Source organism: Myripristis murdjan, chromosome 8 (genome assembly GCF_902150065.1).
Source record: "Myripristis murdjan chromosome 8, fMyrMur1.1, whole genome shotgun sequence".
NCBI lineage: Eukaryota > Metazoa > Chordata > Actinopteri > Holocentriformes > Holocentridae > Myripristis > Myripristis murdjan.
The window spans coordinates 2,347,916-2,364,785 of NC_043987.1; the positions used below are offsets into that span (position 1 = coordinate 2,347,916).

Here is a 16,870-nt window from a genome sequence, read left to right on the forward strand (position 1 = left end):
TCAGTATTGAAAAAAATCATATTTTTGACCCTCTGGAGATGCATGGTGAGGTTTTCTTTTGTGAACAATTATTGTCAACAATTTTCTGGCCAAAATGCCACTGGTTTCAATAGTACTGGGGAAGCTTCAACAGAGGACTGTTAGGGGTATGATGAACGCTAATCTGGATACAATGTAGTAATATAATAACAGGAATGGGAGGGGCATAGGGAGGATTTTAAGTAAGACAGGGGTAAGAGCAAGAGAGAGAGAGAGAGAGAGAAAGAGAGAGTATTAAGTCTAGTTAAGTTTAAAACCTGAAATGTGAATGTCCGGTGGACAGATGTCAGGAGAAGGTGAAGACACTGGGGCTGGCTCCTCTGTACAAATCTGCACAGGGAATAAAAAGAGTGAAATATAAAAACGCAACATAAATAAGATTATATTTGACACCAGAAAAGAGCACAAGATAGTGGTACTTCAAAAACTTATTTTCTTTGTGGTCCTTAAATGTCCATACCAGTGTTTTGAATGTTTGGCCCATTTACTACAGTTTACCCACATTTTACATTGCAATAAACCATTTTGCAAATTATGTGGGGGTAATACAGAGTTCACAACATGTTACCTAAATTCCTCGTTTTTTAAATATGACTTCTTGGTTGAAACAATTACCTTATAATGTTCTGCCTCTGTGGCTAAAAAGTCATTCACAAACCACAGAATTGGCTGTGTAAAGCGAATGTTTCCATGGGGACTCCAATTTCAAGTCACCAAAACACAGCAGTGCTGCTGCCTTTAGGAAAACTAATGTAGACGACTTTATTACAGTGATGGAATACTGGAGTGAAGAAAGTTAGAAGTCTGTGAAACTTAATTTTCACATTGGAGCAGAATGAATGGAAACTAATGGATAGATAAAAAGTATAAAAATAATATCAGTGTTTTAAAATATGACTGCTTGATTTGGGGAATGATGAGCAGAAATGTGAAGTATATACATTTTGCAGATTTTGCAGATGTTACACTAAACATGCAGAATCACTGGTATGGTCCTTTAATGGAAGACAAAATAGTACAAACACTTGAATAAGACACTTTAATACTGGCCACCTCTTAGTTGGTTCCATGCATGGGATACCAGAGAAGCAAAATGAGCTTCTTGAAGCCTTGACCAAGACCTGTTTTTATTCTATATTATGTAAAGGATATGACCAAGCCCTCTATCACCTACTTCAAATCACAAAAAGAACAATACAGCCGGACTTCAGTAACATTGCCAACCCACACTACATTAGCTGAGAAAACCTCTTTTGGCTTAACTGGCTCCAGCAAGGGACAAGGAGCTGCAAAGAAGACCTTCATCTTTCATCTCTTTTATTTTCCTTTTCTTCCTTTCATCTTCCTTGCTATTGCAAGTCGGTAGATATTTGGGCCTAGGGTGTTTTTTGGAAAGCTGAGTTAATTTCATTTTAGTTCAGTTTGAAATGCTCTTACACTGCGTATCATTAGACATTTTTTGATACTACAAATGCTGATGCTTCATATTTATTGCTGGTGCTAACATTACAAAGTAATATGAAACTTGAGACTGCACTGAAAAAAAAAGTCCAAATCTGTAAAACTTTTTGATGAATTGTGGTACATTTTTGAAATACTTTGGTATTTTTTGATGCCTGAAAACAGGTACAACTTACCTCAGGTGATCTGACATGGACTTTAAGGCGTCCAGAGCTGAGACTGTTGCCCATTGCCCGTTGGACCCCGTTGTGGAGAGATGTGCTGCTGGGAAAGGGCCCTTTACCTGGGATGAAGGCTACCTCCACCACACTGTCTTGGCTGAAGACAAGACACACACAAATGTACAAAGGCGTATTATATATCTGTATGTTTGTCTGTCTATCTATCTATCTATCTATCTATCTATACAGTTAGATAGATCGATAGACATTTATATAGATAGATAGATAGATAGATAGACTGATAGGTGCATACATACTCTAATGCACATGCAAGCAGAGGAAAAGAAAGATAAGTTAACAGTGGCAATGTGGAACGCTGACTAGTCTTGATACTGTTCTCTATCTCCCCAGACGATCGCATAGTCTTTCATTGCTCTGTATTACTGAAAAAGAACTTTATCTACATCCATTATCCATAACCATTGCACCCCAGGCCAGGAAGCTAAGCTGAACCCACAACGCCTCACTTTCTGTTTATCTTGGCCAGTCCATGTTCATACAAGAAGCACAGTCCTCACCTGAATTTGACTTTGTTCAGCATGGTTTTGGCCTCCTCATGGGTCACACCTATCAATGACTCCTTATTGATGGCAATGAGCTGATCCCCAGGCCTCAGGCGTCCATCCTGCTCAACACAGAATGAGATGGAGTGTCTTAAGATCTTGAGAAAAGTATGCTGACATAAACAAACAACAATATTATTAAACAATATTATGCCCTAGTGCCAATTCATGTTTTCAAAGAATTTAATAGAAGCCAGTTTCTTCAAAATATATACATAAATAAATAAATATGCAGCTGTCTTACAAGCTGAAATCACAAGGTGAGGCTATATATAATATAAAATTTTCCAATCCCCGCCAATTGTTTAGTGTGGCTGGGACATTAGAATGGCATCACATGGCCACTGGTGGGAAATATTATAATAACTATAACTATATAGTTATAATAACATTATAACTTAATGAAAAGTAAAATGTTGAATAAAATCCATCTTTTCAACAGCAATCAATCCAGAGAAGGCTGTAATCACCACCAGTTGCTGCATCTACTAACCATATCCAGCCACTAAGAGGAAAGAACTGATGTCCATGAGTGGACAGCTTACTAATGCTATGGTATGTGACTTCAGGTTATTAAAGTCCCCCGAATTTTAATAGTCACCTCTTGCTTCCATTTGGTGGAACAAACACACAACATTGTGTAGTGCAGCTTTTAAAAAAGAGCATGCAAACGGACCGTTCTGAGCTAGCCTCTGCCTATAATAAAGGAGGTAGCAACAAAAGGCCTTTTATACTGTGGTACGGCAGGTTAAGTAGCCCTGTGGTTGACTTTGTCAGAAAAAAAACTCACTCCCACATATACAGTTTCAAACTGTGGTTTATTAGGTGTGTTCAGTATCGAAGTGCATCTAGCTTATTGCTGAGAGACTTGACATTAGCTGGCTTTAAACCAATGGTAGTCTCATCAGGGCAGCACCATCCCGATTATCATTACTCCATAGTGGTATTTGTGGGTAATCTTTTTCAATAAATTCTTCAGCCTCCAACTGTTGGTTACACCTAATCTTATATCCAGTAAATTCTGGTAGTCATAGGCAGCTGTGCAAGATGGTTCTGGTGCAGATTTATTAAAATTTTACCCATAAAGACCAGTAGAACCACAACTAACCCACGAACCAGCCTTCCTGCAGTTTGGTCACCTCCCTTTGCTCTGCAGTGGTTTACAGTGTCTTTAACAAAGTTTCAAGAAGACTTACTGCTGTATACCTCTTACTATCTGTGATTTGGAATTTTACATTACTCAAGTGCACTGTATGTGAAAAAGGTGGGCCAAAAGAAGTATTCATGAAAAATAATGGGTAGCCTTGTGTTAGCATTAGCCAGAGAAAGGAGGCAGAAGGCAAACAGCACTTCGCAGATTTTTCCCATCCTTCCACTTTCCAGCAACAGCTAGGCAGCACCTGCCCATGTAAAATATCAATTCAAGCAAAAAATTTAAAAAAGTAAAAAACACCAAAATGATGTGGTTTTCAGCATTGATATGCAACCATTATGGTACCCATTTTTTAAAAGCTTTTTTACAAGCGTGACTATTTTGGTAATTGGTCCGAAGACGGAGACAAGTCCATTAAGGAATGATGGTGCATGGTCACAGCTGACAAGTAACATTCCTCAGGAGGACTGCTAGCCTCAACTGCAGTTCACTTGCATTTACTTCCTGCATCCCGAATCCAAATGCAGCCAACATAAAACCTTGTACGATGTCTTGACAACATACAGCACAATAGGAAATAGACAATCATTAACAGTTCAAAATTAATGCATTTTCATGCATACAAACACAAACACAGACTCCTGAATTCTCTCTCTTCTCCCCTCCTCCAACTCCTGTGCCTGCTTGTCATGTATTCCAGCAGATGACAATGTGTGGGCGAACAGAGAAGCGAAGAGGATGGGATTGGGGAGAAAAGCAGAATAAGCTGGAGAGAAGGAAGGGCAAAAGGAAGCAATATTATTGTGATAATATGCATGGACAGGGAGGATGAGCTATGTACATTTGTTTGTTTTCCAGTAGGAAAACTGCTCCCTGTTAAACTGTCACAGCTGAATGCCCCTAAATCTATGAACCTCCTGACAGGTAGAGGACAGTTTGCCTGTTTGATCCAGTTAATGAAAGCTTTTACAGTTGCTGCTCTAAACATCCAGTGTATGGTAGCTCTTTCCTTGGAAAAATCTTATTGTTGGCAGGAGGCAGTGGCGTCGCCTGGCCTGGGCATCTGGGGCTCTAGCCCCGAATGTTTTTTCTTTAGCCCCGGATAATTTTTCCTCCTCTCTGCGGTTTACTACGGAGTAGGAATATAATATCACCGTGCGCTATTCAAGCGTCGGATGTAACAATAACAACATTAATAAAGTTATACTGTTAATTTACCATACATCGGCGCTGTCACACTGTGTCCGCTCTGGGTGGAGATAAAAGGCAGGTGGATCAGGAGGCGGCAGGGAGAGGTAGGCTATTTCTCCAGGGAGGCCACCGGACACAGTGGGTTACCCGGCTGCTCATATATGAATCCCCGCAGGCTTTCTATGGTTTTTTTTCGGCAGCATCTTCATGATTTTTTGTGCATTCAGGGTGACATGTTTTAGGTAATTTCGTCGTGGCGAATGCTGAAGGAGTCGGGCTTTAATTTGCGGTTGCCCTCATTCGCCCTGCGTCCCATATGAAGCTGCACGTCAAACCAGACTTTACAGACAAGCCCCCAAGGTGTGTCTGAACTTCGTGCCTGAAAGTGCCTCATCTTCTGGCAGTCTGCCTCAGTTATGGCTTGGTGGTGGGAAGATTTGTCACGTCCTTCTCGGCGGAGTTTCTTTATCAAACCAGCGAAAACATTGTTGCTGGTGGTGAATTCAGCATCCTTTAACAGACACCAACCACTCATCCAGGCTCAGGCCACTCAGCAAATTAAAATTCACTACAAAGTCTGACATTTTGTTTACAAAGTCTTGAAACAAATGTAACCTAACGAGGAAGTTGAGCGCAGAGTAGTTGGTTGCTAGGCAACGCCATGTCCGTTTACAGTGGCGCGGAGATATTTTGTGCTGTGGTCTGCCAGTGGGTTACCCTGATTTTACAATGGCATGGAACGCGGCTCAGCCAATCACATGGGAAGCACCCATTTTATAATGCTTAATTATTGCATTTAAGCAGATCATTACAGCTAGCGCGTAAGATTGAGAGAGAGCAGAAGGTGGAGAGAGAGAGAGAGAGAGAGAGAGAGCACAGAAGATGGAGAGGAGGAGATGGAGAGTGAGATTGAGAGAGAGCAGAAGTTTGGAGAGACATTTGTATATTGTTCATTGTTAATTCTGAAAATAAATGGGTGTTTTTAAAGTACATGTTGCAGTTTTTTTGCAAGTAAAAAAAAGGTGCCAAAATGCATGAGAAAGCATAAAAATAGAGCTTGTTTATCAATTTTTTTCCGGGGGAGAATACCCCCGGACCCCCCTACAAGGCAGTGGGCTCAGCCCCCAATGTCCTGAGGTCCAAGAAACGCCCATGGCAGGAGGTAGTGCTAATTTTTAAGAAACTGTTGTTAGCTAGTCATATTAGCAGATTTACCAATGGATATAAAGCATTTCAGTTATCAATGAACAGCTAAAGGTATTTTTATCCAAATTCTCTGCACTCAAGCCAATTAGGGCCAAGCAAAGCACCATTTCAGCTACTTTTCCTGTCCTAAATAATATAATAACTGCTTTAGACAATGTAAAATACTGCATTACTTTTTGTAGATTTTGTAGATTTTTCAAAAGCCCTTGAGTCTGTGGATCATGATTTGTCTCTGAACACTGTTTCTCACATTAAGTTTAGTTATGATGCCTTCCTGTGGTTCTAAAATTCCTGCCAAACAGATCTCAGTGTGTTAGGGTCAGTAATGCTACATCAAAATTTGTTTGAGTCACTAAAGGGGTCCTGCGAGGCTCTGTCCTGAGGCCTATTCTGTCTATATCAATGACTTTGCATCTGTTCATACTTCTTGTAACTGTCATTTTGATGCTGATGATGCAGTACTTCACTGCTCTATCAATTCTGTTCAGTCATTTGCCAATATCTTGCAGTCCTCCCTCAGTGTTTTTCAAGAGCAGCTTACCAGTCTAAAACTGATTTCAAATATTAAGAGAACTAAATGTTTATGGGTGCAAAAGATAGTAACAGTAACAATATGGAATGAGTTCCCCATTACAAATTCTTCAGTATTTGGATCTATGAGAAACTCTCCTTTAAAATGCACATTACGAATCTGGTGAAGCAGGCTTTCCCTATAGGAATATTTTTTTCTTTCTCCCACTCTGCAGGAAGCGAGTAATTGTGGCAGCGTTTTTATCTGTTTTGGATTTTGGCAACATGCATGCTCTGAAGTCCCAGGATACTCCCACTCTGCACTGAGATTAACCTCAGGCTACAGCAGACACCATTGTAAGCTTTATAATAATGTTAGTTTGCCTTTATGATCTTTTATGATGTTTTTAACTGTGTCTTGCTTTGTAATTGATATGCTATAATCTATACTGAAATTGTATTTTCAATCATTCAATAATTTTGTATTTTGTACTACTGCACTGTAAATTACTTTCTCAGAGCTTGGCAGTATTGTAAATGAGGGGCATTCCCTTTGTGCTTTTTGAGGATAAATATTTACATATGTACAGTAAGTTACCTGAAAATATATGCTTGCTCATGTACTATAAAACGTAATGTACATAAACACAAAGAAGTGCAAGGAAGACAGATACAAAGATGACAGATGTAGTCCAGACACATAAGCTCCCTCCTAGCTGGCTAAGGCTCGAGGCATGGTAACAAGAAGTATGCTACCGGATGGCAGCTAGCATGAAGAAATGCTTTAAGTAGTTCTTGGTTCATTTTGGTTCTGTGAGAGCCCTGTAGCTGCACCAGTGCTGAGAGAGTGGGAAGCACTGTATGAAATGGAGCTCAGCTTGGACCACATCCTTCTCTCCACCAGCACCTCCAGGGTGTCCAGGCTCAGCTCTGTGACAGAGCCAGCTTTGGGGTGGGTGGGGGTTGGTAGTAAAGAAGCACAAAGGAGCATTTGAAGCCCACAGCCAGCAGTTCAATATCCAGACTGCAGACTTTTGCCTTTGCTGGTATGCCCAGGATTGTAGCTGATGAAACAGGGAAGATAACTTTCCATTGCCTCTCTCGTTCCCTCTACTTGTGCTACACTATCTGAAAGCCCACCACCAGGGTTTCAGTGTCTGGTACTGTATATTCCCTTGTAGCCTTGTTACCAGCAAGCACATTAAGCTTCATTCCCAATACTCCCTCCAACTCCCGACCAAGGAGGAGAGCTCATCTATCATGTTTAACGGCAGTTCACCCATGAAAACACAGGGAAGGAAAGTTTTAAATCTCCATACTCACTCTCACCTTAACCCCACATGCTTCCCTTGCCAGTGAATGCTCAACTCACATAGTAAATCCTTTGGCCCCAGGCTAGCAGGCGGCCTCAGGGCAATCAGCTGTTCCCAAGATTGCAAACACAGGGCTCAATGTTCCGGCGAAAAAGAAGCGAAGATAGAAGGGGAGTTACAAGAAAGACAGTGTGTTGTTCTGCACATGCCTACCTGAACAATTATTCTAAATCTAAATCACAATATGGCCAAGTACAATATCCAAATTGCAGGAGCAGCATTTTTTTGGATAAAGGTAAAATATGTGACAAAACATTGTAAACAAAGTATTATGGTGCTACAGAGATGCTCAGGCCTACATTTTTTTCTACAGACTCCAGAATAAAATCACAAAAATGATTATCCTGCTAAAATCATGATCATCATATCGCAATCATAATATTATTTTTTTTTACTGTAACATTCAGCCCTAATGCCTATTAAATGAATTTAAAGCGATAATTCCGGTTCTTACTTATATAGTGGCATTTGCTACTCCATATGAGTGAAACAGATCCTCCAAGTTTGACCCATCAATCTGTATTCTCCAAAATGAATGAAGCGGATCTTCCCCATCAATCAACAAGATTTCAAGCTGCGACCCAAAGCTGAAAAATGTTTTGAAGAATCTACAACACGTTTGTCTGGGACTCATAATCAATGCTCTTTTCCAGCTAACTGGTGGAACTATGTTGTCTCTGTATCACTACAAAACGACTTTACGTACCAGAGGCCATTTGCAGGTTTTTCATCAGATGTATGAAAAGACACATCCACCTGTTTAGCAGTATGAAGCAGAGAAGTCACTGTGTCATTGTGCTCAGGTGAGTGTGCACATATCCACTCCCATTTGTGACCCTAAATGGTCATAAAAACTCCTACAGTTCACCCTTTAATGCCCTAATGATTTCCATGTGCAAGTTCATATACACTCCTGATCAAAATTTTAAGATCAGTTGAAAAATTGCAAGAATTTACATTTTGCACTGTTGGATCTTAAGAAGGTTCTAAGTAGTCCATTTCTGTAAACTTCCCTTGCCATCCAACCCCAAATGTTCTCAATTGGATTTAGATCAGGGAACACGCAGGATGGTTCAAAAGAGTGATGTTATTTCTCTGGAAGAAGTCCTTTGTCAGGCGGGCATTGTGAACTGCAGCGTTGTCCTGTTGAAAAACCCAGTCATGACCACACAGACGATGGCCTTCAGTCATGAGGGATACCCCCTGCAACATCTCCACATAGCCAGCTGCCGTTTGACGCCTCTGCACAACCTGAAGCTCCATTGTTCCATTGAAGGAAAAAGCCCTCCAGATCATGATGGTGCCCCCTCCACTGTGCCGTGTAGAAAACATCTCAGGTGGGATCTCCTTGTCATGCCAGTAACGTTGGAAGCCATCAGGACCATCAAGGTTACATTTTTTCTCATCAGAGAATAAAACTTTCTTCCACCTTTCAATGTCCCATGTTTGGTGCTCTCGAGCAAACTCCAAACGGGCAATTTTGTGCCGTTGAAGGAGACGAGGCCTTTGAAGACGTTTTTTGTTCTTAAAACCTTTCTCTCACAGATGCCGTCTGATGGTTATGGGACTGCAGTTGGCACCAGTGACAAGCTTAATTTGGGCCGAGGATCGTCCCGTGTCTTGACGGACAGCCAATTGGATCCTCCGGCTCAGGGCCGGTGAAATTTTTTTGGGTCTACCACTTGACTTTTTTATTCCATAACCCTCAGGATCTTTTAGGAAGTTAAAAATATCTGATGCATATCTGTTAACAATATACATTTAATTTAAATTAAATGCAGCAATATATTTAACAATATATTTACAAAATTAATTCTAATTAATTAACTAATTAATTCTAAACATACAAGTCTATATTTTATATGAACATATATCATAAATAATAAAATAACTGCCAAGCTACGTGGCAGTGACCGCTGACTGTGCAGCCTAACCCAGCGGGAAGCACAGCTCAGAGCCCTCATCATGTGTGAAGCAGCATTTTCCTGCTGGTCCCAGACCAGGGAACAGCCTGCCTCTCATCATTACATCTTCCCCTTCAACTGACATTTTCAAATCCTGTTTTAACACCATATGTTTGATATAGTTGTATAATTTATATTCTATATCATTGCAATATTTTTGTATTTGCAATATATGGGCTACACATATATGTCAATATATGAGAGTGTTCCAATGTCTAATAGGTTTCATATAGTATGAACATACTGCATATGCACATATACGTCATATATGGGAATTCCATATATGTACATATATTACATTTCCATAAGGGGTTGTTTGAACAATATGCACAACACTTGTCTACTTTGTCTGTGAGTCTTTGCACAGTGTGCACTTTGGCATTTTCAAATGCGATTTAGGTACGTTGTGCAAATAATTGTTACATGCTCCATAATGCTCTGAATCCCTATGTGTTCACAATGTTGTTCAAATGCACTGCTAGATTATAATAAATAGTGACAGAATGCTGAATATATAAATGCACAGTATATATTTAGAGTGATATGTACTCCATGGTCTGCTCTGCAATGTCTCCTTGTAACAAATGGTCCTGCTGTCCTGGTAGTATGTGTGACAGTGTGCGACCTGTCACTATGTTTCTGTAGAATAAAACAACTTAGTGAATAAGGTGATTCTGCCTCTGAGGCTCATCACTGATTCTACCATTTGCATGTATGTGTGTGTGTGTGTGTGTGTGTGTGTGTGTGTGTGTGTGTGTGTGTGTGTGTGTGTGTGTGTGTGTGTGTGTGTGGATGTGTGTGTGTGTGTGTGTGTGTGTGTGCATGCATGTGTGGTATGTCTGATGGGGTGAGCAGCAGGGTGATGCCCTAAGCAGAGTCCTAACTGGATGGCTGACCTTCACAGTTGGTGTACTGTGTCTGTCCTGGTACTCTGCACCAGGGCTGCTGGAGCAGCACTCTGCTTTTATATAGTGTGTCCATAAAAAAAACAACAAAAAGGCCAGAAAATAGTCTGGTACTCTTTAAACTTCATGAGTTCTGCATGAATTCCCAAGTATTCATCACCACATAAAGCATTGGGAGCATCTGTAATGTTATTTCCTATAGAAAAACAAAATGGCATTGAAGGAAACAGAAACATTTCTACATATTCATTTTTTTTTTTATAAGAAACTTGTTTACATGAAACAATACTTGCTGTACTGGAATACTGTACTTGGCAACCAATTACCAGAGAAACAAGAGTTTTAGATAGATTACAGGGTATACCTTCTACTTTCTTCTTTCTACTTTATGTTAAAAAAAAAAAAAAAAAAGACAAGGTGGGGCACTGCATTAGATGCATAATAGGTGTTGCAGAATAGATGCAGAATAGATGCATAATAGGTGACATGTTTGACCTCTGGCACTGCATGCTAATCTCATCCTGTCCCTAATTTAAGATGCCATACCAACATTCCTCCCCTTCTTCACCCCACTCTCTCTTCACCAGCATCCTTTAATGTTTGCCTAAATGTGCTCTGCTTTGCAAGACAACCTCATGAGTTGAACAGCCACTGTCTGCCCGGTTCTGCAGGCAAGCTTCACTCAAATTTGTGGGTGACTCCCAGAACAAAGGTATGGGAACACCCAATGGGTGCTGGTTTTAGTGCCTCAGCCTAGCTCTCAGCAGTCAAAACAAAACCTAATGTCTGCAGGGAGGATCCTGCTGGCGCTATGCCCTGCACTCAGCAACATGGGCTGGTAATCAGCCATCTGCCTAACAACACCCTGACACTTGGCTAGCCTCATGACCCATCATCTGCATCCACACAGGGATAAAAGGATTATCTCTAATAAAGACAGACATGCAACAAAGTTGGGTTGGACAGTGGTAAATAGGCAAATGCTCAATTTAAAATAATCTGATTTCTATTCAAAGTAACAATCAACCATATTTTCAAATAAATGACAGCATATTTTGCTACTCTCTATTGCTAAATGATGCAGTAGCAACTGAGCTACATTTCAACTGTGTAATGTTGGAGGACAACATTACGTGCAAGTGCTAAAATGCGTCATGTTTACATTGTATTAGTAGATTACTTAAACAGGATTTTTTTGTAATTCAATTTAACTACATTAATTGTACACTGATGCTTCTTAATCTACACTGATTCCCTGAAATGGCGTCTTAGCGATCCGTGGAAGTCACTTCAATCTTAATTTGCCGTTAACAACATTTGTAAAGCTGTAATAGCATATCCTTCTGTCGTCGAAGGAGATTTGTGGAGGTATGTCACTCTCAATTTCCGTCCTTTACATGCTATGCAGTGCACAGCATGTGGCTACTACAAGGCTGATCTATTCTTAACACTACATCTCTTGCCCGTTATCCTGTCCTTAGATAAAGAAAGTGTTTGAACCATGGTTTTGGCATCTATCCCAGGAGGTCAAAAAGTTAAGAGAGGACCAGCAGGTCACGCTAGTGTTAAAGATAGGCTAATCACAACATTCAGCGAAGCCACATTTACTGGACTGCTTCTTTCATTGAAAGGATTTAAGATGTTTGTTTGTTTGTTTTTCTGGGTACCAAGATCACAATTTTGTGCTACATTTCACTACGCCATTGCAATTTCAAGGCAGGGAGTTCCACATTCTTACACCCAAAGCAGCATCTGATTCTTTGTAGTCAAGTGCTCATGATGATGAGCAACCCTATGGACTGACAGGCTTTGTTTATAGTAACTTCCAGGTAGAAAACCCTCATATACATTCAATGACATCGGCCAAATGGAGTAAAAAAACACGTTAACAGCTGAGATGTAATGTCAACTCAAGAGAAAAGGCTCCCACTTGCTGCTCACACCAAATTCAGGTCCTTGACATGCACCTACAAAGCAGCAACCAAAACTGCTCCTACCTACCTGGACTCCCTCTTTCAGGTTTACGCTTCCTCAGTGATGGAACAAGCTACCAAACTCTATTCAGTCGACAAAGTCCCTTTTATTTAAGAGAGGGCTAAAAACCCAGCTCTTAAGGGAACACTTTCTCACCTAATGGATTGTGCAATCCCCCATATAAAAAAAAATCTGCCTCTATGCTTTCTTCCTTCCTCTATACCTCCTTGCACTGCCTTGTAGTACTGCCTTGTAGATCCTCTGTCCTTTGGACCTGAACCAGAGCTTTATGGCTCGTGATATCATTGTTCTCTCCTGAATAGATCTTTGATTGTGGTGTATAAAAATCTCATATGCACGTCACGTTGGATAAAAGTGTCAAATGTGCCAAATGTGAATTGTAATTGTAACTCTACAACGCCTTCCTCTTTTAAACTAAAACTGTGCTGTTTTCACATCTTCCTAATGCACATTTAAATGTTGAATAGATGATGAAACAGTTTACGCCAATGGTCGATTGCTAACCTATGGTATGTACATATAGGGCCAAAATGAAAAGAGTATCTGCAATCAACCATAGCTGCTACCTGCACCATTTTGTGAAATCAAATCAAACATGTTGTTGATATCAGTTCAAAATACCTTCCAAAGCTGTTTTAAAATGGATTTTTTTATTATGTATTATTTTATTATCTACTATTTTTTGCCTCATTTGGAATGCTGTTTAACTTGGCAAATACCTGCATGCAATAGTGCTGTGTTTGCTTGCCGTGTTTGGGTTCTCTTATCACAATTCTCAATGCATAACTATCTATCTATCTATCTATCTATCTATCTATCTATCTATCTATGTTGGGAGGTTCCCCTAATCATGTCATTTCATTGCACAGCACAAAGTGTCTATTTAATTCACTTAATTTAATAAGTGTCCAATTCAAGCTGATCATACCTACATATTATGATTGTGTCCACATATTCAATCTTTTGGGAAAATGTAAAATATGGAAAATTGAAAATTTAATGCCATTTTCCTCTCTGTATCTTGGAGTTGCTCCTGAAGGCTTATGTAAAGATGATGCCTACCTCCTGAACTAAGACTGTCTTGGTTGCATGTAAAAGCTGTCACCCACTGCTGGCTTCAGAGAAATACCGTTACTGTGGACCTTTTTACTGGAACTGTCAATTATATCCACTCCATGGAAAAAATGACTTTCACCTACAGAGAGACAAAAAGGGAACAATCTTGGAGGAAATGGGATTGTTTTTCACTGTCAATGGATACTGTTCAGTTTTTACTTGTTTTTTCTTCCTTTTTCTTTTCATACATTAATGCTGAAATCTGGACTCTACCTGTCTACCTGTTTTTGATGCTTGCTGATACCAAAAAAGACCTCATGTTTTTCTCACTTCATTTCACTTTACTTATTCAACTTGAAATGTTAAAAATAAAAAGTTTATTAAGTGTCTCTGTGTATACTTGAGATGATCAGATATACTTGGATATGACTAGTATGTGGGTGTAGGAGACAGCCAGTCAGAGAAACAGGATCAGTAGCCAGTGAGCCCTGCAAGGCTCAGCACTATTCTACACTCCTCAGAAGGAGAAGCTGCAGAGGTCTGCACATGCTGGCTTCCTTCTCCTTTCCCTTCCTCTATCATGCTCGGTTCAGTTCCCTTCCTCTCTCTCCTCTCCAATACTTCCATCCATTCATCTCAGTCATGCTTAACCAGGTATCCCTGCGGTCCTGCAGTCAAAGCTGGACAAACACTTCTCAGGGGGCAGAAATATTTGGTTGTGATCCAAACACAGTTTTTCTGACTGAGTGATGCATGACTCAGTTCTGACTCAATATAAAGCACTTTTGTTACAACCTGAAAAAATGCCATATATGCCTATAGTTAAAGAAGCATACCAGTGATTTTGAACATTTGGTCCTTAAAGACAGTTTACCCACATTTGACATTGCAACAAACCAATTTGCAAATAATGCGGGGGTAGTAAAGATTTTACAACATGTAAACCAAATCCTCCATTTTCAAATGTGAATTTTTGGTTGAAACAGCCGCACGTGGCTAACAAAGTCCTCAACATTCATAAACCACAAAACTGATCATTTGCCATGTAATGCAAACGTTTCCTCAGGGACAGTTTTCTGACAGGGAGACGTCATCAAAACACACCAGTGCTGCTGCTTTTGGGAAAATTAAAGTGGAGGACTTGATGGAATACTGGCGTGAAGAACGTCTTAAGTCTCTGAAAGTTCATTTTCATATCGTAGTGGAATGAATGGAAACCAGTGGCTGGATAAAAGAGAGGAAAAGATATCGGACTTGAATACGATTGGTTGCTTTGGTTAAAATTTAGCAGAAACATGAAGTATATACATTTTGTCGATATTACACTGATCATGCAAAATCACTGGGATGGTCCTTTAAGCTACTTTCTCTTTTTCTTCCATAGTCAGCATTCCACCTCATTCCCACCTTCCTGCCTCTAGCCTTCCACCTCTCCACTCAGCCAACAGTCACAAGATGTTCATCATCGTGGCCACCGTCTGCATTGTTTTGATTTTCGACTGGTGTATAACCATGCTTGCACCCCTCAGCACTGTCCAATGTTCCTGGCTGCATAGCACCACAATAGCTGAGCCCATGATCTGAAATGAACTTTCCACTATGTATAACTTTCAGAATTGCTCTCTGTGGTGTTCAGGAAGGTTACAAGTGTTTGGGAATTAGTGCGGTCGTTGTAAAAACTGGTTCCAAGCATAGTAACAAACAGTCGTTGTTCAATCAAGTAGATATGAATAGATTCACAAATAGATGTGAATTTCCTGTTCTCCTCCTCCTCCTGTGTTTGTCCTTTTCCTTCCCTCCCTTCTTACCCGGTGGCAGTCGCCTCCAGACAGCACCTCCTGGATGAAGACGGCAGGGCCATCAGGCCGGTTGGAGCCTCCTCCAATGGTGATGCCCAGACTGTTGGATCGTGCCACGGAAATGAGCTGAATCACCCCTTCACCTGGATGACTAACAAAGGGATGAACACAATATGTCTGACATTAATGAGCTGGAAATGTTTTGGCAAGTGCATCAATTTTGTGAATCTTTCACATAAATGTGTACAAAAACAAAAACAAATAAAAGATACACATATAGATTTCATATCGTCAAGATATCTACAAATAACACACCTCTTTGTGCTGCATGCACAATTGTTATTATTAGACACATCAAAATAAATTAGGAGACAATATATTATGAGAAAATATTATTGACATTTTGCTTGCCAGAAGGGATAGCATCTCCATTTGCTAATGTATCTAAGAGCCATGTAGTATTTTCATTTGGTCCTTAATGACCTGCCATGTCTTAAGTGGCTGTGGTTTTGCAATATGTCTGACATTAACGACATATTGCAAAACATTAAGGGGACATTAATAAGGTTTTGCAAAGGATTTAGGTTTTGCATTTCGTTTGTCAGACTTCTCTGTTGCGTTTCAGTCCTGTGAGGATGTATCATTGGCATAGCAGGTCTTACTTGTTAAATTGCAACTTGTGCTAACCTAGTTTTTAGGAGCCTCATGTACAAAGCGTGTGTACGCATAAAAACGTGGCGTATGCCCTTTTCCACGGCAAAGTTCAGATGTATCAAGAGTGAAATGAGCGTGGAAATGTGCGGTGCCTCACGCCAACTTCATAGCTGGCGTACGCACGTTTCTACAACTATTGTTCCTTTGGCGACACTTAGAGGTGATGCTGGGAAACTGTTAATAATGTGAAAACAATTAGTCCCAGACACACGAACAATTAAAACTGATGAACAATTAATACACCCACGTGTCTGGAATTAGATTAGTGGATATAAAAGCATGCAAAGTGATGAAAATACCGTAAGAACAATGGCTGCTTTAGCAGTATTAGAAGACATTGCTAGTGTTCCTAATGTAATTGGAGCTATTGACTGCACACACACACATTGCTAAGCGCCATCACAGGTAAATTTGTTTATGTCAACAGGAAGCATTTTTTAATCGATCAATGTACAGATTATATGTGATGCGCAAATGCAATTAACCAACATTGTGGCGAGGTGGCCTGGTTCAGCGCACGATTCATACATTCTGAGGGAACAGAATACAAGCTGGCACTGTGTGCAATGGGTGGCTTCTTGGTGCGTAAATAATTTATTCATTTAATTGTTGTAATATTAAGCCCCCTCATGTGCATTGAGCATGTGCGCCCCCAAATATGATCCTGTCTTCACAGCATCAGTACCAGTCTGTGGTTCAAGTGAGTGACTTGCTGTTTTT

The 16,870-nt window shown here is 40.2% G+C and overlaps 1 protein-coding gene across 4 annotated transcripts in view; it reads right to left on the minus strand.

The window, feature by feature from the left end:
- LOC115364334 (syntaxin-binding protein 4) overlaps positions 1-16,870 on the minus strand; it is a 78,981-nt gene that overhangs the window by 23,275 nt on the left and 38,836 nt on the right. For all 4 annotated transcript variants that reach the window (XM_030058860.1, XM_030058862.1, XM_030058859.1 and 1 more), the window contains exons 8-11: positions 15,446-15,587; positions 2,240-2,346; positions 1,677-1,818; positions 297-369 (exon numbers count right to left, since the gene is read on the minus strand). In XM_030058860.1, the coding sequence (XP_029914720.1) occupies positions 297-369; positions 1,677-1,818; positions 2,240-2,346; positions 15,446-15,587 (464 nt within the window). The remainder of the gene's footprint in view (positions 1-296; positions 370-1,676; positions 1,819-2,239; positions 2,347-15,445; positions 15,588-16,870) is intronic.